Source organism: Protopterus annectens, chromosome 16.part0 (assembly GCF_019279795.1).
Source record: "Protopterus annectens isolate FY-2018-M chromosome 16.part0, PAN1.0, whole genome shotgun sequence".
Lineage (NCBI taxonomy): Eukaryota > Metazoa > Chordata > Ceratodontiformes > Protopteridae > Protopterus > Protopterus annectens.
In genome coordinates this window covers 134,985,543-135,011,926 of record NC_056750.1, presented here as the reverse complement: position 1 = coordinate 135,011,926, position 26,384 = coordinate 134,985,543, and the positions used below count along the sequence as shown (strand labels likewise).

Genomic DNA, 26,384 nt, shown 5'->3' with positions numbered 1-26,384 from the left:
ATTGGGGACCTACAGACACTGGATCCTACCCAGTTCAGCTTTGTTAAGGGCAGATCCTGCCGCTTAAACCTGGTTGATTTCTTTGGAACAGTCACCAAGGCCATTGATGAGTGGAAGGTGGTCCACACAGCCTACCTGGACCTCACAAAAGCCTTCGATACAATACCCCACTCGGGCATTATAGATAAGCTCACCAGCTTAAATATAAACCCCTATGTCACTAGATGGATTGCAAACTGGCTCAAGGACAGAACCCACATGGTTAGAATTGCTGGGGCCATGTCAGACTCCAAACCAGTTACAAGTGGTGTTCCAAAAGGCTCAGTCCTGGGACCTCTCTTGTTCGGTATATATTTCTCGGAGGTACAGGCCAACACAGAAGGACTGTGGCTGACCAAGTTCGCAGATGACTGCAAACGGGGCGCCATAATCGACTCTCCAGCCGACACAAGCATCCTGCAAAAGGGCCTCATAGAAACAGACAACTGTTCCAAGAGCCATGACCTCAAGCTGAATGCCAAAAAGTGTATAGTCATCCCCTTTGGCAAAAACAAAGTGCCCACAAAGTACCACATAGGTGGTAATCCATTAAGTACAGAAGAAGTAATTAGGGACTGGGGACACAAGTTGATAGCAAACTCTCATTTGACAACCACGTGGCCAAAGTGGTTAGAAAAACATTTTATATAGCCCACCTAATCATGAAGGGATTCATATCTAGATCGGGGAGGTCATCGTGCCTCTTTTCTCATCCCTCATCAGGCCTATAATTGAGTACAATGCCCCTTTTGGGATGTACCTTACCAGACACCTGCAGCAACTGGAAAGACCCCAAAACTACCTCACCAGGAGGATCAAACAGATGCCATATGCTGCCCAGTTAAAGAAACTCCAGCTCTACTCAGTGGCATACCGCCTGTTCAGAGGCGATCTGTGCCTGACGTATAAAGCCATGTCCAACCCGGAATTAATGGACATGCTGCACCTCAAAAAATCCAAATCCCATCGAGCCATGCGCTCGAGAGACTTGAACCTCAGCACTGAAATAAATAGGACATGCTGGAGGGACAGATTCATAACCCAGAGGCTCCCTTCACTCTGGAATAAAATCCCACTCCAGGTTAGGCACAGTCCCTCATTGACTCTCTTCAAGAGGAATCTTGATGAGTGGATTGGAGATCGTAGGTTTACCTCGGGTATCACTTCTATTTCACTGTTAGACAGACGCACAGTATACTAACCTCGAAAAAGGGCATAGCAAAATAAATTTAAAATTGGTGGCGAAAGCCAAACACATTCTGGCTAGGCTTATAAATGCCCTAGGGCAGACAGCCTAGTATGAACCTATGAACCGATGAACCTACGTGTACTGCTATACTACTTCTCCCATATGTTGCATGTGTGTGTGTTGTGGGGGATGCGCAGGTAATGGCCAGATATTACTGCACAGCCAACACTTCTGAAACACTCTGGGTGTTCATCCCAACGTACTGTATGTGTGTTGCCATCCACCACTGTGATGTGGACACACATTACTCAGCTTGGATATACATATCCCAACAATACCACCAGCACAGTACACTACCTTGATATGTATCTAATTAGACAGTTATTCACTTGTTAGGACTGTGATGCTATCCATGCAGCCCACTGGGCCAGTGGAAGCCACAACCCACACTGCTGGCCCCTTTGCGAATGCTTACCACAGACATCCCACAGAGTGCATGGAATGTGCACACACATATCTAACCCAGACCATATGCACACCAGTTATGCATCCTGTCCAGTGGACTACAGCTACAGGCACATTGTATAACAATAGCAGGAGGCTACTGCAGCACAGAGCAGATTCACACGAAGGGAAGGCATCTGTGGTCAGCACTGGTAATATGCTACAGTCTGTCATAACATTAGACATGGCCTACTCTGGGGTGAGAACGGACACACACACTATAGATAACCACAAGGCCTTCATCAGTTATGTTACACATATGGACCAAATGCCTCTGATATGCTCTGTGCTAATAAACACATACTTAACATTCACCAAACGCACAGATATTGGCAACATTGTTGCAGACAGTTTAGGTGCAGGTATCCCCCCCCCATTCTCACACACAAGTGGAATTAGTTATCACAGCTGAATGTAACTTCCCGATCATCTCACATGTCCAGGTGAGGGCCACCCTCGACAATGCAGAACACACAGCATCACTGTGACACAATGGTATCCCTGGATGTGTGATACGTTCACCCCTGGAGGACATAGCACCACATTACAGACTGATATTTAACCCTGGCCGTACTACAGGATATGTACCTGAACAGTGCCATACATACACGGTGGTCCCACACCACTGAGGAGGAACCTCTACTGACCCTGGGAACTACTGCATCATATGCATAACTGGACTAGTCTGCTAAGCTATGGAATTTGTATGTATTGGAGACATATACACCAATACTGGGTACCTGCAGGCACTTGTTCACGGCCATTATGCTTTTGTGATGGGCTGATCCTGACTTTTGAACATGGTTGACCTTTCACAACAATCACTACAGCCATTGATGAGGGTAACTCACAGACTACTTATGCTAGGATCATGGCCTAACACAGACTTACATGTGATGTATAAACATCCCCTTTTGTTGGAGCTATGAGCACACAACATATCACATGGACATACCTATAGATACAGACATATGACACATTTTCATGGTTTACAGTATGCAAACTATTACCTGCTACTTTACCTTACCTGTGTTTGTCGCAGCTGGTTGCGTTACCAATACCTTTGTTATCTGCTGCTGCTGGCACAGCCTGATACTGTTCCTGCTGGCAGTGCTGACTGTTTTATGCTGTGTTTATTTTTTTTTTTTTTAAGATATCTCTCTCTGTCTCTCTCTCTCTCCCCTTCTCCCTCTGTGTGGATGCAGAGAATGCAACTTTACTTATTGCATGTGTGGAGTGTTACTACAGGATGCTTTTGTAGGTATGTGCATAGGTCCATGTGATGGCCTCTGCACCAATTGTAAGCCAGCATTTGCTAATTACATGCAGCCAGTTGTGTACTGATTGCATGTTTCACTGTGATTTCAGGACAGTGCTATAAAAGGGTATGTGAGATAGGCATTGCCCTTTCAGATTGCAAGGGCGTGGACCATGCTCGTATGCTGTGGACAGTGTTCTGCGAGTGTAAAGGTTAGTAAGTCTCTCATGATTCATGCTGTGTTGTAGATTCAGGTTGCTGCATTTCTCTCACCTGTTCCCTGTAGTGAGTGTGTATGCATAATGACACCTACAAATATATTTACATATGTATTGATATATATATGTGTACATATACATACTTTCATATATGTACATTAGCTTACATTATTAACTACAAGCTAACAATTAGCAGGGCTGTTTCTGTTCACACTAAACTATTCTGGGAATCCAGTAATTATGACAGTAAAAGTCTACCTGACATGCTTTGGGTAGTACACATCCTATATTGCCTTTATATTCATTCATACTATTACATGTTATATTTATTTTAGCACTATGTTCTTGTATGAGAGTCATGGCTTAGTGGTAGGTCATACAGACTAGTGTTACCAAGGTCCTGGGTTCAGGCCTGACAGTAGGCTTTTATTTTGCTTTCGAAATGAGTACAGGACCTGTCAATCAAAGTGCTAAAGGCACTTTTAAGCAGTTAAAAGGGTTAGTAAGTCTCACAGGAGTCAGGCTGTGTTGTAGATTCAGGTTGCTGCATTTCTCTCTCCTGTTCCCTGTAGTGAGTGTGTATGCATAATGACACCTACAACTATATTTACATATGTATTGATATATATATATGTGTACATATACATACTTCATATATGTACATTAGCTTACATTATTAACTACAAGCTAACAATTAGCAGGGCTGTTTTTGTTCACACAAAACTATTCTGGGAATCCAGTAATTATGACAGTAAAAGTCTACCTGACATGCTTTGGGTAGTACACATCCTATATTACCTTTATATTCATTCATACTATTACATGTTATATTTATTTTAGCACTATGTTCTTGTATGAGAGTCATGGCTTAGTGGTAGGTCATGCAGACTAGTGTTACCAAGGTCCTGGGTTCGGGACTGACAGTGGGAATTTATTTTGCTTTCGAAATGAGTACAGCACCTGTCAATCAAAGTGGCTAAGGCACTTTTAAGCAGTTAAAACCAGGTCTGCGCTTGTTTGCGCGGAGCTCACGCATGCGCACTGGCGTTGAGCTCCACTCACACACGCGCACACCCGTGCTATTTTCTTTGAAAGAAAAGAAAAAGGGGTGACAGGAAAGTGGTGAAAAAGGGGTCACAAAGAGGGTAAGACAGTAGGGAAACAAGCTTGGGATTTGCAGGAGGGATGTAGGTAAGGCCCATAGCTGCCCATGTCTTTATCAGCAACAGCTGTGCATTTGTATGTAATTTGGTGTGACATTTTAAACCTTCCACCCCTGAGAGAGGTGTCAGGACAACATTAACAGTTGTTGTACAGCCAATTGTAATTAACAGTTTCAATGTTCAGTGGACATGTGTGCAACATGGACAGCTATGTATGGGGCATAATTTTTTTGTGGGTACAGAGTGCCCTTTTTTTTTTTTTTTTTCAGGTGAGAGTGGTATGTCAGGTGAAGGTAGTCGGTATAGCTGGGGCGGTAGGTTGGGTAGGTTAACAGACAAGACGCATACAGGGGCGGTGTATGACACGTGTGGGGGGGTTACATAATTGACGGGGATGGAGGTTGGGATATCCAGAGCCCATGAGCCCACAGATGGCAACAGTGGAACTGATATCCCCACCCATAGGCAGTTGCCACTGTTCCTTCACAGCCCAGGAGGGGGCTGTGCTGGGGGCTGTGCAGGCGGGACAACGGGCATGCCCGTAAGCTGTGCCACCCGGGCCTCAAGCTGGCGTAGGGGACCAAGAACAGAGTCCTGAATCTCCCTTCGCACCACAGACCGGACACCTTAGAGGGTGAGTGGATGGTCTCCTCAGGCCACGCTTGCAGAGGGGGGACGGGCCCCATCCCCTGCAGCGCTTCCACCCGCAGGTGGCACAGGGCCACCGGAGGAGGGTCCGGCCTGTGCACTAGTGCCAGGTGCAGTCGCCAGATGAGGTGGGAGAGGTGGGTCCACTGGAACCCGCCTTCCCAAGCGTTCTAAGTTTGGGAGTATGTCATATTAGTTTGGGTTAGTAGCATATCATACCATTCCAATTAGTTGTAACAGCATGCATTAGTATTCCCATTAAACAAACACCCAGATATTAACACCATTGAACAGCATGCATATCGCATGCACAGTCATACAACATGCAGGGTTGATTAATGGCAACAGGCCATCAGGTTTGCAGGTATGAACAGGGCAGATGCATCACCAGACATGCATATATTTATGAACAAACAGGACAAATGTCCATGGGTAATACAGTTTGGACGTACCAGTTAGAGATCCATTGTTTTGTTTGCAGTTAGGGGTGGGGTAGAGAAAAAAATATTGACACATTCATAACAAATACATTTCCTATACATTTATGTTATCTGCTTATATAAACACAATTCAGTTCTGAGTGACATTTTTATTATGGATATGTACTTGAATGCAATGCTAGAACTCTTACAGATACATCACTATACAAGTTATTTGGGATTTGATCAGATACATCATCCTGCTACATTTTCCTGACAGGGCAGGGGACAACTGTGGATGTTTAGTATGTCAGACAATCATTCATATACTATCTGCAATTTGTTGACTGTGATCACCATATACAGATTTTGGGTTACACATTCCAGATTCTGACACACTTTCATCAGGTTATACTCTTCAGTTATGATTCACACATGCAATTAGTTCTGTACTGACAGACTGCAGTATATTTATTCCAGAGTTATTACTACTTTATTTGTTGATACATGACCCTTTCTCTCACTCTCACACATCGTGCTATTTCACATTTCAGGTTGTTACTTCTGGGCTTTATTAACATAGTAGACTTGTGTTTATTCCAACACTTTCCAGCAGCCTCACTTCTGTCATGTTTCAGTATTTCAACAGGGGATATATCTCACATGTGCTTAACTCAGCTTCTGCAGCTGTACTCTTCAGACTACTGCAGGTTGTACAATAATTAATTAATGGTGGGACATCTGTATTACAGACTGTTTATGTCTGTCAATTATATTTCCAGTTTCACTTACATACTGATAGTTATTTGATGCAGCCATACCTGCACACTTACACTTGTTGATGGCATATTCTATTATTTAAATGACTACACTGCACTGTTCTGCTAACTGCCACACTTTCATATTTATTTACAAGTACTAGGTGGGGTTACTGATCTGCATGGTGGCACAGCCGCACCAGCCTGCTATCATGAGCCCTGCAGTTCGCAGAGCGGACACCTGCAGCTGTAATACAAAACAAGTAATATTGGAATACACATCTCCATGGTATCAGCTAGTTGAATTCCTTACATACAAAGTAAAATGTAACTTACTCAGTAGTGGGGCGTTGGGCATTTGCCGGGCCTCCTGGATCCATTGGTTCAACAGGTCCTGTTTGCGTCACTTCAGGTCCGCATGGTGGTGACGAACCTGCTCACCAGTCCGAGGAATCCCAGTGGCACTGGTGAGATCATGAGCCAACCGGTTCCATGCCTCTGCCCTGTATGCTCCCCATGAGACCTGGCCCTGCATGAGTTGGGCCTCATGATGATGGACTAGGAGCCAGACCATGTATCTGGACTCCTCAACGCCCCACCGCTGTGCTCGAAAGCAACTTCCCTCCCCTACTCCACTCATTCTGCCTGCAGGTCCTTTCTACAATCATTTATGCTGTGTATTTCCACCTATGGGGCTTATATATGCCGTTTTTACCTCACATTTCTATGATTGGCCATTTTGGAATTGTATCAACTTCACTAAAACTGCTTTATCATGCTCCACTTACTATTAAATCTTATAGATATGCTATTGCTGAATTTCTAAGTACTGCTGTCATGGCTTAGTGGTTCATTACCTTGACTCTAGTGCATGGTATGCTGGGTTCGAATCTGGACACTACTTTTTATTTTTATGACTGTCTAGACAGGTTGAGGGGTGTGTCTGTGTAAAGGCAGTTTTGATACAGCTTGCTCAACGTTGCCCAGCGGTTAGCTTGTGTGTGCGGTGCGCACCTCCGCGCAAACGGTGTGCGCTGGTTTAAACTGTATTTGGCTATTAGCACGCATATTAAGCTGAGCACAGCTAGTTGCACACAGTTTGAGCGTGTTAAACCAGTGGGTAGCTACGGGCATGCATTTTGCACCCTTTGAACCACTGCTCACCTACGGGCACTCTGTCTCCACTTGTTTGACAGCAGCTTAGCTATAGGTACAATTCTAATTTATTTTCATCTTGCATTACTTCAAAATATATGGCCCATTTAATTCCATTTTACATAAAATCTACTTTTATATGTGTACATATATGTCAGGGACTTGTTTTGTGCTTATTTAAAAAAAAAAAATTATGTTGTGTGGGCTCAAACCTTGCCTGCCTGCTCTTAAGCCGAAGTCTCTACCGCTATGCTATTACTTCTTGGCTTACTTTGCATATTTAGTTCTTATATCCTTTTACAATGACTGCTAACTGCAGCTGCGCTACGGGCACGCCCACGCACATGAGCGCACTCATAAGCAAACATCTACGGGGTTTAAAAAAATAAAAACTGTTTTCATTTTTACATTTTATAAAAGCTGTTTTCATTTTTACATTTTATATTCCTGGTCTGTGGGGGCATGTGTTGTGTAGTGTTTCTTCACATTTCCATGGCCTCTCTCGTGGGTGTTTACTTTCTGCCATTGTAGCCTTCTGGGGGCGTGTCCGCTTGCAGGGCTTGGCCTACGGACACGCCCCCTACTGTCTTACACGGACCGTGTAAGACTTAGGTGTGATTCAGCATGCCTCATGCATATGCATGACATGCTGACATCACACAGTTTAACTGCAGCCTCCGTGTAAGAGTTATAACTCTTACACGGAGGCTTCCTGAATCCTGCCCTATGTTTTTTCTAGTACTAAATGTTTAGTATTAGTATAAATAAATACAAATGATGGCTAAGATGTCTAAGGTTCCTGCACAGATGCTAATAATAATAATAATAATAATAATAATAATAATAATAACAACAACAACATTAATAAAAGATCAGAAATACATCCCATGCATTCAGGAAACACATGCACTTAGAACAGCATATCATGTATTTAGAAAATGAACTAATGGATGTTCACATGATAAGGTAAGAGTCACACTTTTAATAACATGAAGCTTTCAGTTCTCATGTGTGTAAACAGTTTCACTTCATCATCTCGAAATGATGAAATCTCGAATTTCAGCATTTTGAGACCATAAAGCCGAAACTGTACAAAACTGAAACTTCACAAACCTGAAACCATAAACCCGAACACACTGCATACACCACACCACAAACAAACCACAACACCCACAAAACAAAACAAATACACTCAAAGAAAAAACAAAACACCAAACACACAAATACCTACACTACACAAAAGCAGGGGGCAAGCCCCCTTGCACCCCCATGTGGGGGGGTGCCCCCCACACTCCCCCTACTTATATATACTAATTCCGAGATGCACAAACAGTAACAGACAGAACGCTCACACCCAGACATTCCACAATCCCACGCGAGCACACACACACAATTACCAACACATCCAACAATTACACAGTCATACGTTAACCTACCTACCCTAACCCACACATACAACTTAAAAACAAACACACACTCAAACTCCCACTGACAACCCTTAAAAAACAGTCACTTACTTTATACTCCACCAAATCCATACACCACATCAAACTGCATCCAATGTAAACACTGCATGACACGTAACGTAAAGCCATAACCACGAAAATGAGATATTTGAAATCGCGATTATGCACTTTCGACATTTTGAAATTCGGCTTTATAGTCACTAAATGCTGAAATTCGAGATTTCAGCATTTCGATATTATAAAGTGAAACCGTGTAAACATACAGTTATTAAAAGCAGACTAGTTTCACTGCATCATGTTATATACTGGGAGCATGTCCTTTATTCAGGTTCACTGTTTTTAAATTCATAAATATTGGACCAGAATCAGCAAATTGCACTGACAGTGTCTATGGCTGTTTTAAAGTGTGATTTTCGTAGTGCTGCTCTTTGATGTTTGTGGTACTAGTTGACTATGGTGCCTTTCTAATGACGGGCTTTGCTGGAATAGGAAGTCTGATTTTGGTTTTCACTTTATGAACTGTGAGTACACTTCAACTAGGCTGCTTGCAGCAATACTATGTTGCAAACAGAAGGAGGAGCAATTTTACTTCAAAAATATTTATCTTTATATCATTGCAACTATGGAGTTAATATGTTAAAGTTAGGGGTGTGTAGACTGGAACACCCTCCATTAATGGGTAGAGAAGAGCTTGTCCTTGTAGAAACGGATTACTTTTTTTTGTGGACATTAATATTCCTGTTAATGCATCATCAATATCTCTGCATTATAGGATACGAAGTTTGTGCCCTCACTATGCTATCACGAAACCCACATATCAAGTTATCTACATATTATATATGTACTTTATGCAAATACTTGGAGTCTTTATGATTTCAGAAGACATACACAAGCTGGTTAAAACAAAATGTTTTGCTAGTTTGTATTGCTAGTTTAACTGATGTTACCTTTGGCTCCTAGTCATTTTATTTATCATTTCAGACAAGGTTATTTAATATATTTTTATGGAATGGAAAACAGACTCCCCCTTCATCTCAAAGGCATGCCATGAGGTGATCTGGCAATAAATATGCTGAACTGTCTGTAGGTGTGTCTGTGTAGGGAAGGGCAGTCGTGTCCATTCTGTGATAGACTGACAATCTTCTGAGGTCTGATTCTCTGCCTTGCACCTGTTTCTTGCTGGGACAGACTTCAACTTTACTGTGACCTTGATGAGGATAAAGTACCTATGGGAAAAGAACAAATGAAGAGATGAGAAGAAAAATGTAAACTCTAACAGGCCAAGGATTGCTTCAATAATTATGCCCAACTCATTTTATCATGCTAATTCTCAAAAGGACACAGCAGAGCTTTTTTTTTTTTTTTTTTTTTTTTTTTAACTGGGATTGGTGGATATATATTTTTTGGTCCCTCCCTTGCTTCATCCCTTCCGGACTTCTATTCCAGTGTTCCCATCCACCACCAGGTCTCCCAGACTTTCCTTTTTAAGCCTCCAGACTAATACAGATTATAGCCTTCAGCTGCCTTTTAACCTAAGGGGGTTCTGAGGGGTCTTGCTAGCAACTGCTTCTGCGTTGGAGAGGGACAGGGATTTTTTTTTCCATTTTGACCTACCCTTTTGTCCCTCCCTCTACCATACAATCATCCTGAACCATTGAGAGCTACTCCCCTCTTCACAGACCACACCTCGCTACAGAAAGTGCCAAGATGAGTGTCTCCCCATGATAAACATGCCGTCCCTCCCTGCTATTGCCTCAAATGCCTGTGCCACTATTCAAACCTGGGTCATAGTTAGAGGTTTATCCCTATACGTCATGGCGCTGCCTTTGGTGGGTATATTTTTTAGTGAATTGACCTCTGTCACAAGATCTGCCCACATGCACATAACTCAATGTACTGTAGTGAACATTCCATGACATTCCCTGTAATAGTTTGCTCTGCAAACAAAGTATACATTCTTACATAGCTGTCATATGCCATCAGTTACACAGGCACAGATGTAATGTGGTGTACATTCCCGACACAAACACGAAGATGTAGAAGACAGAAGACAAGAGGAAGAAGTCAAGAAAAAGACTTTCAATTGCCTATTAAGAAAACACAAGAAGTAAGAAACTAATTTAAAGGTTACAAGTCAGTGATCTATTTTAAAGACCCTACAATGAATACGGCAATTTGGTGTTTACATTTTAAACCATGGATTATTTCATTTAGAAGATAGATTATTACTATCAGATAGGTTCGTTTAGAGTGAATAATTTTCATAAGGGATTTGGATCTCTTGTACTTTCAGCCATGATACTGGAAGAATATGAAGACCATATTACTACATGGACTTTTTTGGGACCTAAGGACTTAGTTACTATGGCTTCTAGACAGAAACAAGTATTATTTTCCACAACACATTGATTCACAACATAATTTAGGTAATAACATCACTTCACTGAATGTGTCTGCAGGTTGTTCTTTCTGCTATTTGAATTTTCTGGCATGCAGATGATGCAACAAAATGATTAAATTAATTTAAATATAAAAAGCAGTAGTTAATAGTGTCCAAGGATTATATACAAACACAAAATTGCCATGGATGGAAAATAAAACACTCACTTGCAAGGGATAAACTTTATGACCTTTCTGCTCCTTAGCCACAGATATTAAAAATAAATAATAATAATAATACAGCTGCATGCAAACTAAGTGATTCAGCGCACCTTTACAGCCTCATTGCTATGAGCTAGGCTTGTAAAGGCTCCAGGGTCATTAGCCTGGATACCTATGTATCGGCCATGAACGTAATCTGCAACAGCATGCATGGAGGTACCAACATTCAAACAACTGTAATACAGACATATACATAAGCAACCCTGATCAAACACAGAGAGCAGGAATATAATGTAAAACAAATACTCTAGTAAGTTATGACAGATTCATTCATTTCCCAAAATCTGAAAGGTAATGGGATGGGCGTGCTGAAAAAAAAACAGAGAATCAACATAAATTAACATTAATGTTTTTTCAGTTCTGTAATATGTTCACTATTAAAATGACAGTGCTGTTTTTTGACTCAGGTCATGATCTGAAATGGTCCTTGGACAAGTCTGTCCACCTTATTAATAAACTGAACAAATGGAAAATAAATAAATAAAGGCTAGCATTAGAATAATGAGGAAAGAAACTGTGGCACTTTTTAACTTAAATTTGCCTTTAATTATTTTACTTTTTTCAAGGCAAGGCAATACTAAGCATTGGGCTTTCTGCTGCAGGGCTAGCCACCTGGGGGTGTAAACCTTGGCTCTAGATGATTGTCACTGCTGAAGTGACACACTGACCCCAACTGCAAAAATGTGAAAAAGGGGTGATGGATGTATTAAGGCTTGGGCTTTGAGCAGTATTTCTTGTGTACTCACAGCCCTGAGGGCTCCTAACGGAGTCTTTCACTCTTGTAGTTAATGAATATGAGGTTAGGGGTGCATTCACCATCCTCATCTTCCATGGAGATCTGCCATACTGTACCAATAACAGAGACAAAAACGAGGTTCCCAGGATCTTGTTTTTGATAGTGTGACATGACATGTGAGATATCAAAGCAACTACCACAGGTACCACCAATAGCAAAAAACTCATGAGGCTGGCACCTGAGAAGTCACTGTCAACTCACAGCTCTTCCTGCTAAGAGAACAAATACTGTTAAATGCATAGCACAGCCTAAGTCAGGCGATATCAGCAATGGTGCTGCATCTTCATGCAGATGGAGCTCACAAAGCATTAAATACTAATGCCATCAAGTGTGACGGATACACACAGTCTACCTGGCCTGAGTTATATGCCTCAAGCTCCATACCATTGTGTATGTTTGATTTGATATGCTGCTAAAATATTACATGCTGCTAAAAATAATTAAATATAAATAAAGATATGCTAAAAGGCAGGCCTTGTTCATTAATCATTGGTATAACCGAATTTTACTTGACCTGTAAGTTGTTTACCAGCTCAAACGATGTTTACCAGAATATGGGGGGTTTCAATGACAAACTGTATCACAAGTTTGTGGGCTAACTGTTCTTTGGAAAGGGGAAGTAATGTATAAAACCAGACATTCCGAGTCTTGTTTACAACTTAGGAAATGATATGTAATTTTCTAAAATATTCCATCAGCTCATAATCAACTTATGATCTATATGTCATCAGCTAAACCTTTGACCCTATTGTTTGTTCAAGACTATAACATGCTCAAAGGCTAGTAATAGATTGGAACTCATCATCCAAATTTGATCACAAAAGCATCAGCCTAAACTGAGCATACAACCATTTTGCCAGTGTTGGCCCTGTCTTAACTAAACAGATAGCTACACTAAACAGGATTGAAGTCCCCCCATCAGTGGCAAAGATAATTTTGTTTATGCATATGCTTGTAAGTACATGATTTATTAATTATAACATCTTGTTTATCAGCTGATTAAATATTTCTAATTCTTTTTAGCTTAATAAAATTGTTAAGTTTGAGCCTTGGTGTCTTGTGTAATTTCTAATCCTGTATTAACCTCAAAATTTAAAGTAACAAACCAGTACATCAAGGCTTGTACTCCTGAAGGAATCAACCATACCACTATTCCCAGAAACAAAAAGAACAAATTCAGATCATAAAAGTGGTGGAAGAATTACAACTCCCACTATGGCAGGTACTTTTTTTAATCCTTCACAACTTGACTATCAAGCCACAATTGCAGCCCACAGGCTAATGCATTCTGCCCTCCTACCCAGAAATGCATACAAAATTAGCACATGGAGATCTCTTCTCTCAGCACAGCACATCTCTCTTGTTACCTCTGTCTTACACAATGGCTGCAGATGCAAGAACAAGCCACCTTAGGTTACTATCCTTGGCTGAATCAGGATTTTATTATTTTTATGCACCTAAAGCCCTCTCTCTGTTGGTTGGCAAGCATAAAGCAATTGTGGGTTATTGTCACTGCAGTTATGGGGCTTTCAGTGCCCTTCTCCTTCACCACAGTAAATGTTGCACCAGTACTACTCCACAGGCCAGCCAAACTGGTTGCTTGTTGACCCAAAGGGGTGGTCATATATATCACCATTAAACATCACCCCCCTGCAGCCTCAAGGTCCACCCTTGACTTTTAAATTCCTATGACACTTCCAGGTTCTCTGGCCTACTGAACGGTGCAGAGTGAAGCACTTGTTAATTTGGACAGATGGGTGTTTCTACTGAATTGCAAACCTCACCCCAGCTGGTGATGCCAGTGTTGCATCACCATGGGGTACACAATGATGCCCTCCCACTGATGTGTGTGCACTCTCACACACATGCCACCTGAGAGCCACTGTCACCATGGCCCCAGTCAGAAAAGATTGGGAAGAGAGACTAGATAAGCAATTCACAAACAATTGTAGGACATATTTATGGCTACCAAATATGCAACAAAGTCTAGGAGATTTAGAATTTTTGTCTGAGTGTTTGCATAAATACTCTTACACCCCAAGCAGGTAGATGGCAAATGTTGGAGGTGTGATGGAGAAGAAACAGGTAACCGGAAACATATGTTTAGGGAGTGTAATGAGTTGGTAGACTTGAAAAATTAATTTGGACAGATGGGTGTTTCTACTGAATTGTAAACCTCACCCCAGCTGGTGATGTCAGTGTTGCATTACCATGAGGTACCCAATGATGCCCTCTCACTGATGTGTGTGCACTCCCACACACATGCCACTGTCACCATGGCCCCAGTCAATTGTTAACAGCCAATGGCTTGCTAATGCCTGCTGGATGTAAGAGCTGATTGGAAACCACCTCTCCCACCAGCATGGAGTGAAACAGTTGGTGACAGCTGAATATTCCCCACCCAACCAAATTCTTCTTGCACCAAATCAGCTACTCAAACTCAGGTTGGCTGGATCTCAGTCAAGGCTTTATTCCTCTAAGCCACAGAGCCAGACCTCCACTGCATACTTAAACGTGTTTACATGCAAAAATTGTAATGCTGCCTTTTGCTCCTATTTCTGGAAACCCCATTGTGATATTAGAACTATAAAAGCCATTACTTGCTCCAAAAGTACTCACATGCAGAAGTTACTGACTCATGTAAACATAATCAAATATTACTTACTGTTCTATTTTCTATTCTTCTACTGTGTTGGTGGTTTTGCAACTATGACCTTTGGATTTACATTATGTCATATTTGTCTGACAGCAGAAAGAAACAGTCAGCCTATCTTGTCTGCCTTTAAGTGTATCTAACACTCTACCTCCCCTCAATCTCCATTTTTCTCATCACTCCTCCATTAGTCCCATGTCCTCCTAAATGCCTCTGTGGACTCTTCTCTCTATTACCCATTTCACTAGTCCATTCCATGATTCTACAACCCTTTCTGTAAACAGTACTTTCAAAGACCCAGGGAGTAGCTGGCCTAACATTCTACCTCACATGCTCACTCCTCTCCCCATGTCCTTCCTGTACTTCCTCTAGATCTTCCTCTTCTAGATCTTCCTGACATGTTCTTCTGCAGCAGTAGCACATCATCCCCTGTCTGTTCTGATCTTGTGAGTTATTTCAGTTTCTGGTTACAGCTCTTCCCTCCCATCCCATACACCCTTGTGCTAGCTTTATTCTGAACTCCTTCCACAGCTGGATACTGATGGCTCTCTCCCGGTATGGCTTCTTCTAGAACTGGACATCAAAGTCAACACATGGCCTCTCAATGACCTAGTATAAGCACAACCCCTTTCATTCAGGACCCTAGCTTGTTGAGGATACAGATTAGCATTCTGTTAGCTGCCTCCACTGCCCTCTTAATCTGTCTTGTATGGTCTAATCCGGGTATCAGCAACACTCCAACATCATTTCCTGCTCTGTTGTCATCACTTACTTTCCCTACAGTAGATACATCAAGGCTTGTGTGACCTATGTGCAGTATTGTGGATTTGTCTGCACTGAAACTCAGCTGTAAATAATTGTACCACCAGCCAGTGTATCATCAAATAGCAATCTGGTGGCAGCAAAGGAACTTATGATGCCAGCTGGCAAGTATGTAGCTGTGAAATAAATGTGGTAACAATTGGTATAATACTAAAATGCCAGATTCAGTGTATCTGGGAGCCTAGATGAGAAAATATAACAAGACTTCTGAAGAAATATATGAAAATATTTGGTATGGAAGATGTGAATTCAGTAGTAGGAACTCAGAGAAATTACATATTTCCCATGGTACAATAACTGGGATAGACTTGACAGAAGCTATATTTCATGGAAACGTCCATTTTATTGGGAACTTTGATACATATTCTATCAGATCATGCACCACTAATTACCAAGATAAACATGCAGGGTAATGAAGTCAAGATGAGACACTGGTGATCCTCACCAACCTGTTAGAAAGAGAAGAATTTAAGGAATGAGTACTACAAATTATCCTGGCATTATAAGGGAAGACAGAAAGCACTCCAGAAGTTATATAACTATTGATGAAATAAAATGAAAATAGACTTTAAAAACAGGGGAGAAATAAAAGAAAAGATTTGGTTAAGAAGTAATAAGAATTACTTAGAGGGGCTGACAATGGTTAAAATATTACAAAATAAGGGCAATCTCACAAAACGAGAGGAGGTGCAACTGCAGAGTGCTAAAGAGAAAATATGGGAGTACCTGGACAATACGCACGAGTTTAGAAAGACTGCTGTTAAGCAACTGCTTTTTAATAACAACTCCAAAGCACAAAAACTTTTGGCACGATGACTCAGGCAACAGAAAGCAGAAAGGGCTGTTGCCAAACTTAGGGTGCCTATAACAAGAAAAATAACCAGAGATCCTGTAGAGGCATTAGGGAGATTTCTATTTTTTATGAACATCTGTGAAAAGCAGACAAGTGGAGAAATCAAGAAAAAGCACAAATGGCAATATTTATAGAAGATTTAAATATATCAAGGTAATGAGTAAGTGAGGCTCAACAACTAACAATAAAGATAGGAGGAGGAGATGAAATAAAAAAGGTTTTAACAGTATGTTAAAATGAGGGGTGACCAATAACATGGAAAAAACTGTGGTGGCTGTGATAGCTAAACACAGTAAAGACCTATCTGATCAAGCTTCAGACAGGCCCTTTTCAATTTTAAATCATGATTATAAAATGTTTATGTCTGTAATAGCCAAAAGAATGTCAAAGGAGATGCCAAAATTGATAGATACGGACCAATGTGGTTTCGTGGAGGGGAAGGAAACTTTTGACAATATTAACAGAACACTGATAATCCAGAAGGAAGCAGAATGTAGGAAAATACTACTGTTCCTTGTGGGTCTTGATGCAGAGAAAGCATTTGACAGAGTAAGCTGGGACGTTATGAGTAGGGAAATGGAAGCATGTGCATTTCCCCATACAATAATAAGGTTAATTAAAGGGATATAGGAGGGATCAGAGTCAAAAATCAAAGTGGGAGAGTTCCTCTATGATAAGTTGTGTTTGAAGAGAAGAACCAGGCAAGGGTGTCCTCTTTCCCTTTTACTTGTATTATATTTACAACCATTGGCAAAGAAAACAAGGGACTCAGAAAATCATAGATATAATTGGTATGGTATTCAAGAAAAGTTAGCTTTATTTGCAAATGATATGAATTTGTACCTGATGGAACCAAAAAAGGATATCTCAGAGTTGTGGAATATTCTGAGACACTTCCAGTTTTTGGGGGATATAAAATTAATGAAGATAAAACAATAAAACAAAAAGGCTATAGCTATAAACTATGCACCCCCACATGAATTGGCCCTGCAATACTCATACTTATGGGGACATGATAAAATTAAGTATTTAGGAGTATGGACTAGAAGGATTTGGTTATGGTAGCCAAGGATATGTGGGGAGGGACTAAACGAAATATAGTATAAAATTGAAGCTAGGGATATGGATAGCAAGACATAAGCAGTACAAATGTTTTAGTCCCATTCCTTTTATACACAAGTGAGGCATACTTCTGTCAATCAGAAGAGAAAGTTGTGGACAGTATTTAATAAGGAGTTGAATGATTTTATTTGGGAGGGGAAGAAGGCAAAAGTCAAGTGGAATAAGTTGATCTTTCCAACAGAAAAAGGAGGTTTAGGATTACCTGATTTGAAAGGGATATTTTAAAGCTACACAGTTAAGGCTCTTGCAAATAGGCAGAAAACTACAATTCAGAGTGGAAAGGGTTGATGATGAAGCGGGGGGGGGGGTTCAAGAAATAAGGGAAGAATGAGATTTATGACACAGATCCTTAAGAAGAATGACAGTCATACAGAATATTATATTAATAAAGTATCTGAAAGTATAATAAGAACTAAGTCAACATGAGAAGGGAGTAAGGAGATTCTGCCAGTAGGGCTGGCTATGATTAGGTGCACAAAGAACAGACAAGAAGGGACTGGAAATTAATAGAGGAAGCTGGCAAAGGAACCAAGGTACTGTCAACAAGTAATTGGAGAAGGAGGAAAGGTAACAGAATGGGAAGAGTACAAGAAGACATTTGGATCGCAGGCTAGTGACTGTCTTCACTATCAGGGATAGATATCAAAGTACAGACAAAGAGAAAGGGATATATGAATCCTAAATGAGAGACCCACACTGGATTCGTTTTTAACCAAATCTAGAAAACAAACTGCTTTTAAAAATGGATAATTAGTAGGCCACATAAAATTTTGCATAATAACTACAGGAATCAATCGGAAGAGGTCAGAAAAGATTGGGAAGAGAGACTAGATAAGCAATTCACAAACAATTGTAGGACATATTTATGGCTACCAAATATGCAACAAAGTCTAGGAGATTTAGAAATTTTGTTTGCATAAATACTTTTACACCCCAAGCAGGTAGATGGCAAATGTTAGAGGTGTGATGGAGAAGAAACAGGTAACTGGAAACATATGTTTAGGGAGTGTAATGAGTTGGTAGACTTGAAAAATTCTCTACAGAGTACTCTGTCAGGAATACTGGGCAATTAAATGAATTTAACAAAGACAATGATTTTTTTTTGAACTGGGATACAGAATGTCAATTGCCTAGACACAGTAAAGCCTTGTTAAGTTTAATTCTGGTGGCTGCCAAAAAAGCAATTACTAGAAAATCAAAATCTAAACCAACTATACTTGCAGTAGTGAATATTACAAGACATACAAAAGAACAGGAAGTGGGTTCTTTAGAAAAACAGGAGTAAATTACACAGAAAAAAATGAAACCACAAGAACAATACATGCAGGAAAATGTTTTGGAGGAGGAATAAGGTTTAAGGGAAAGCATGAATTGAATAATTTAGGTAATGTTTCTTAGATTATAGCAATACAAATATATAGGGTGTACAATATTGTAAATGTGAATTTGTTAATATGGCTTGATTACTTTTATTTAAATGTTAAGTTGCCTATATCACAATTGATAATTCAATAAAAATGTTTAAAAAAATATGCCAGATTCAGTGATTTGGTTAGTAGGCAGGCAGTCTTCACTATCAGTAGATCTGCTTCTCTTCCCAGGACCAGGCACCCGAGTCTGGTTGTTGCTAGCAGGGCAACACTTGTTACTGCTGCTGAAGGTACAATCCTGTCCACAGGATTGATTTACAATGCTCTGATTGGCTGAATGTATTGAACATTAACCTGACCCATCAAAAGCTAAAGGACCACAAAGCAGGGTGCTCAAGAAGCTGAACATATAAGGCTCATTTTTAATAATGTAAATAATCGGTAAAGTTCTTATTCTATGTTCTGTGCTGGAGTTTCGAACTCCTTATAAAGAATGATTCCATTTTTAGTTGGTCTATCTTTTCCACCCAGTGCAGCCAGTCACACAGCTTTGTAGCTGCCTCACTAATGTAGATTACAATGTTTTCAGCCATAGTCTTTAAAGTGTTATTTAATATTTATAAAAAGCCTGACTCTTTAAATGACAACTGTACAATTCTCATGATCTTAGTGCTATCCTGGCTGTAAGGCTTGAGGTTCAGCTTGTCACTGCAAGTGTCTCAATATATTTTAACTAGTCCCATGTATGACACAATGAACAATTTTCTAAAAAAACAAACACACTCAGACCAGGAAAGGTAAAAGCAAACTCAAACACTGACATATCAGAAGACCAAAATGAAGAAAGGGGGGGGGGGTTCTTCTTTACCTACACTACCTTTAAGTGGGAGAAGGGGTTTATTTTTACATAATTTACTCAGAATTCTAGCAACAATAAACCACGGCACAACTCACAACAAGAATTTATACACAACTCATCATACTTTTTTTTTTATAACACAACACATATCTTTAAGCAATAAACCATAATGCTAACACAATGCACAAACTTAATAAAGTTTAAAGTACTACACGCACAACCATTCTTACACAGAGCAGCATTCAAACACATCAAAACACTCATTCAAACAACCAGTGTGCAGCGCACCAAGACATTCCTCCATTGTATTATGACAAACAGATTCAATATGGTACACTGTAATGTAAAGCACTGATCCTAGTAGCAAGAAAGTTTTTTTTTTTTTTTTTTTGGAGTTACTGAGTAACACAACACTGAAGATGTTCCAGTTTAAGTTAGAACAACAAAACAAGCAGCATAATCAGAAGAGAATAGATTTACTTACCTTGACATGGAAGCTTTCATCTAACAGGACATTACTGGGTTTCAAGTCCAGGTGGAGTAGGGGTGGATTAAGCCCATGCAGATAGTTCATACCCACGGCCACTTCATGAAGGATGCGAAACTGAAGGGCCCTAGGAAGGGGACGGATACGTCTTGTGAGACTGGATATTGACCCATTCTCCATATATTCCATAACAAGTCCCAGACGAACAATACCAAGTTCTTCTTGTTTCCGGTATATGCCATAAAGTCGCAAAATGTAATCAAATCGAACATCATTCATTATTTTGGCTTCCTTGATGAGGTCTTGTTGGCTATGTATCCTAAAAATGAAGAGACAGACAAACAGATGTGGAAATACTGAAATGGCTGATACAACAGTACTGTAGAAAGATTATTTTAGAGGACCCAAATAAATTATAAACTACATGTCAGAGTGAGTAATTTAAAAGCATGTCCCTTTGAAAATCAGTGCCTTTTATGCAGGTGAAAAATAAAGATCATACATCATTAGAAACAACACTCTTCATTTAAATGCAATACTCCATTTAAATGCAAAGTAGGCACTATATGGGCATGGTTCACATAAGCTTGTACCCTGCATGTATGTTAAGAGTAAGGCACAATTACATGCAGGACTTAAACACAAAAAGGGAGGAGGGATTTTTGGATTGCCTTAAGGAAGCACTCTGTAGCACTGGCAGAGGACGAAGTGCATATGGGTTCTTGGACGACCTTAAGAAGCACTCTGTAGCACTGGCAGAGGAAGAATTGCATAGGGGTTCTTGGATAACCTTAAGGAATCACTTTGTAGCACTGGCAGAGGACGAAGTGCATACAGGTTCTTGGACGACCTTAAGAAGCAATCTGTAGCACTGGCAGATGTAGAATTGCATAGGGGTTCTTGGATAACCTTAAGGAATCACTCTGTAGCACTGGCAGAGGACAAAGTGCATACGGGTTCTTGGACGACCTTAAGAAGCACTCTGTAGCACTGGCAAAGGAAGAATTGCATAGTGCTGACAGTGTTGTCTACATCACAAATGAAAGGGAAAAAGAAGGCAGTGTAAGGCAAGAACACAAGCTGTAGTAAAATAGTAGGGAAATAAGGTATCCAAGAAACAGAAACAAAATAAGAAAGTATCAAATACACCTAAACCCAAATCTCCAGTTGAATTGGAATATGATTAACTTAAATGACTACCCGATTACCAAAGAATACACTGTATGGGATATTCACAGGCATAGAGAGTTGTCACTTACGGATCTACGGAAGGTTCTACGTCTATCTAAAAAATATACCTTAATCCTGCAACAATTAAGGGAACTTACTACCATTTTCTCCTTTGATTTCAACATAGATGGTCCAGATCTAAAACTAGTCTCTAAATTATTAGAAATTTTAACCAGTAATAAGAGTATGGTATCCCTTGCCTATAGGCTTAGTACAATCCTACACCAAGATAAAGTAGTATTAGCGAACTACTGGAACCAGCATGGTCTGAATTTCTCTAAGGTACAGAAATTATCAGCCATTAAAACTACTCTTTCTATCTCCCTTTTTAAAAAAACTTACCTGTACACAATATATGATTACCAATAACTATACTTTACACCTGTTCACCTAAATAAATTTAATCCAAATGTCTCAATTGTTTGCCCGTGTTGCTCTTACCCCAAAGCAGACATCCTACACATGTTTAGTTTTGTACATATTCACATAGTATTTGGTGTTCTCTTAAGGTGAGACTTCAAAAAATGGGATACCACAAATCAACCCTTTCCTGGGAAATGGCAGCCCTACATATCACAGACAAGAATATTCCAAGGTTGTAAAACAAAGAATTCAGTGAACCTTGGATCCTGGTTTCCGATAAAAACTTCTTTATTACAAACTGGACCAAAAGCACAAACTGCAACAAAACAACACTAAGCGCTTTCACCATAATAGTAGGGCATCATCAGAGTAACTAAATCTCACTACCATCATCCCTTAAATATTGAGTAGTTAACACAATCAATTAAAATAATTATTTAATTTAAATGAATAATTAAAATGAATTAATCCATTAAATAAAGGCTAAACCTTTTCCATTACTTTATGTAATTAACTAAAACAAAGAAAACAGCAATACTTGTTAAACAGACAACTTTTCTAAAACAAGATGATATTCGTGTGTTTAATAAGTTATAAACTAAATAGTGTAAAAAACTTTGGTTATTAGAAAACATTGTACTGTAAAAACAACACCAACTCATTGGATACAGAGAATATGTAAAATTGTATACTAAAAAGTGTGTATGTAAACAAGACAATGTGTTAAAAACTATGTGTTAAAAAATGTGTTTAAAAAACTATATGTTAAAACTATATGTTAAAAGCAGTGTCCAGTATATTCAGGTAACATAATGAATCCAGAAATTTTAGAACCCTGTATATTTATTATAAAATATATGTACAAAATATTAAAATAGAAAACTAATAATAAATAAAAGTATCAATAAAATTGGTTGCTCAACTCCTTCATTGTAATAGTGTCATAAAAAATGAATGTGTTAAATATACTATATTGGTCTCTAAATATTAAATATTAGATACTAAAAAATTAATGAACATATTGATGAATGTTAATAAATATATATTAAATATTAAATATTAACAGAGTATAGATATTTAGAAAATAATATCAGATATGTAATAATAAAAATTGAAAAGTATAATATAAAAATAGTTGCTAATTGCACATGTTAAAACATTTTTTGTATGAATATAAATGTTTAAAATTAAATGGTCATGTGTAATCAATGACATTCCGATATTTACAAGAAGGCACTTTTAATGTATACATATATAAGTGAGCAACTTAGAGCAACCAATAATCAATAGTTAGTGGCAAATTTTGTTGCTAAATAAATTGAGATTTAAGCTTTAGTATGCTAGAAATAGATGTGTATTCATTAATGCCAGGCATCGTAGTGGCATTTAGCCTAAGTTGCCACAAACATTCCTTGGCCTCCAGTAACGTTTTTTCATCGCCCCCTTTTTGTTTTTTGTTAACTATTCTGTCAATAACAAAAAATAAATTTTTTTTTAAATTGGAACAGTTAATACTGTGGTTGTAGAGAGCATTAGTAGTTTTATGTTTTTTAATGTCACTTAAATGTTCAATAATTCTTGTTTTTAACTTCCTAATCATTTTTCCTATATAAAATGCTTGACAGGCCGTGCATGTGGCTGCATATACGACCATAACTGAATTACAGTTACATAAACCTGGACATCGTATGGTCTTCGTGAAATTGTGAATAGTAAGATATGGACCATCATTAATAAATCTGCAAACGTGGCATGCTCCACATTTTCTCATTTTAGATTTCATGTGCAAATCATTGTTAATACAATCTTCAAATAGGTTTTTTAAATTTCTACCTCTGCTAAAAGTAATTTTAGGTTGGTTACCCAAGGTATCAATAATCTCTGGATTCAATTGTAACACACTGGTCCAAGATTCATTTATCACTTTAACTATTTGTTGAGAACTGTTGTTATATGGTAAGATAAAAGTGTCATGTCTTGAATTTGTTGAGCTGGTACCAGTGTTTGGTTTAATGCCTTGAATAATGATTGGTTGGAAGAGTGTAGACCTTTTGGTTAGAATTTCTTTGCTAATTGGTTGAACAAATTCTGTGGGATAACCTCTAGCTGTAAACATATCCATAAGTTTATTCAACTCTTGTTGAAAAACCTCATCATTACTAACAATTCTAGACAATCTAACCATTTGTCCTTTTACTAGATTCTTCTTCTGGTACAACGGATGGCAACTGTCGAAATGAAGAAAGGAATTTGAATATGTTTTCTTCCTATAAATTCCTGACTCAAATTGATTGTTGTCAATAGAAAGGACAATATCTAAAAATTCAACATTGGTGGTAAATATATGACTTGTAAACTTAAGAAAACTGGTGGTCTCTCCCAAATAAGTAATAAATTCATTAAATTCATCTTGGGTACCACTCCAAAAAATAAGAATGTCATCCAAGTAACGTAAATAAAGTAGTACCTTATTCCAAAATTTGCTGGTAAAAATGTGTTCTGATTCCCAATAGGCTAAAACCAAATTGGCGTAAATGGGGGCACATCTGGCCCCCATAGCTACTCCCTTCATTTGTCTAAAATATGTGTTGTTGAAAAATAAAAAATTTAAGTTGCATCATATATTAAAAGAGAAAATCAAATCCTTTTCGTGGACGACTTAAATCCCCTGAATCTGGAGAATGCCCTCCTTTACACCTAAACCCAAATCTCCAGTTGAATTGGAATATGATTAACTTAAATGACTACCCGATTACCAAAGAATACACTGTATGGGATATTCACAGGCATAGAGAGTTGTCACTTACGGATCTACGGAAGGTTCTACGTCTATCTAAAAAATATACCTTAATCCTGCAACAATTAAGGGAACTTACTACCATTTTCTCCTTTGATTTCAACATAGATGGTCCAGATCTAAAACTAGTCTCTAAATTATTAGAGATTTTAACCAGTAATAAGAGTATGGTATCTCTTGCCTATAGGCTTAGTACAATCCTACACCAAGATAAAGTAGTATTAGCGAACTACTGGAACCAGCATGGTCTGAATTTCTCTAAGGTACAGAAATTATCAGCCATTAAAACTACTCTTTCTATCTCCCTTTTTAAAAAAACTTACCTGTACACAATATATGATTACCAATAACTATACTTTACACCTGTTCACCTAAATAAATTTAATCCAAATGTCTCAACTGTTTGCCTGTGTTGCTCTTACCCCAAAGCAGACATCCTACACATGTTTAGTTTTGTACATATTCACATAGTATTTGGTGTTCTCTTAAGGTGAGACTTCAAAAAATGGGATACCACAAATCAACCCTTTCCTGGGAAATGGCAGTCCTACATATCACAGACAAGAATATTCAAAGGTTAAAATATCACATTTTAATCACTCTTTGTCTACTTGTCAAACTCTATTACCAAAAATTGGTTGGATCGTACTAACTTGTCATGGATGGGTTTCAGAAACATGGCAACTAAATATATCACCTCATAAAAACTGTTATTAATCAGTCCCCAGAAACATATTTACTTTCAAACGTTCTGGAATACCTTACCTGAAGTATTATCCGATAATTAGCGTACTACTTAACTCTGTGGATTCAGTCGTAAAGGCTGCTACCCTATGGTTGCTTCTTTCTCATCTCTTCCTTCTTTTGTCTCCCTTTACACTGCCCGATTGTTGTGTGGCTCAGATATCAAACAATCTCCCTTAATATGATTGCTTCTTCAGATAGTACATAAGTGTTTATACCATGTGTACATGTGAAATGTTGATTTTCTCACTCTTGTGTTTTCTATTTATGTCAATCCAGATGTATATCTACATGCAGCACTGGTGTATATAGATTGTATTCATCTACTACCTTGTAACTGAATGACACTCATATTCTGCAAGTGTTTTGTGAAGATATTATATTGAAAATTAATAAAATTGCTATTTGAAAAAAATATTTATAACTAAAAGGAAATGGGTGACATTAGGGGAAAAAAGGTGGATAGCAGGGCCTGCAGAGATACTCTCTCCTAATAGTATCCAACCAACTTAAGGCAATCACGGTGCTTGAATAACTTTACTGAATCCATTAGAATACACAGTTGTTAAAAAGAAGGTCACTGTTTTAGGGGTTTTGCCCTTGCCTTGTGACACAGTGACATCAGGGTTGATTAGATTACATCCAGGGGAGTGGAAGATGTGAGAGCTTGACCCCACTAACAAAAATATGTAGTTTTGAAAAGTGAGCAGATTGTCAAAAAAAAGTCTTTTTTTTATTAACTGGCACAGATTCTCTTTTGAGAATTCTAAAGGCCACAATTTGACAGATCTATGGCACTCTTGGAAGAAA

General features: G+C 38.9%; 2 protein-coding genes across 4 annotated transcripts in view; one reads left to right on the top strand and one right to left on the bottom strand.

Annotated features, from left to right (window-relative positions):
• Positions 1-26,384, top strand: part of LOC122790712 (receptor-interacting serine/threonine-protein kinase 2-like) — a 652,068-nt gene that overhangs the window by 229,382 nt on the left and 396,302 nt on the right. The gene's annotated exons all lie outside the window — the stretch shown is intronic.
• Positions 1-26,384, bottom strand: part of LOC122790713 (receptor-interacting serine/threonine-protein kinase 2-like) — a 1,224,079-nt gene that overhangs the window by 1,136,695 nt on the left and 61,000 nt on the right. For both annotated transcript variants that reach the window (XM_044058270.1, XM_044058271.1), the window contains one exon: positions 20,438-20,759. In XM_044058270.1, the coding sequence (XP_043914205.1) occupies positions 20,438-20,759 (322 nt within the window). The remainder of the gene's footprint in view (positions 1-20,437; positions 20,760-26,384) is intronic.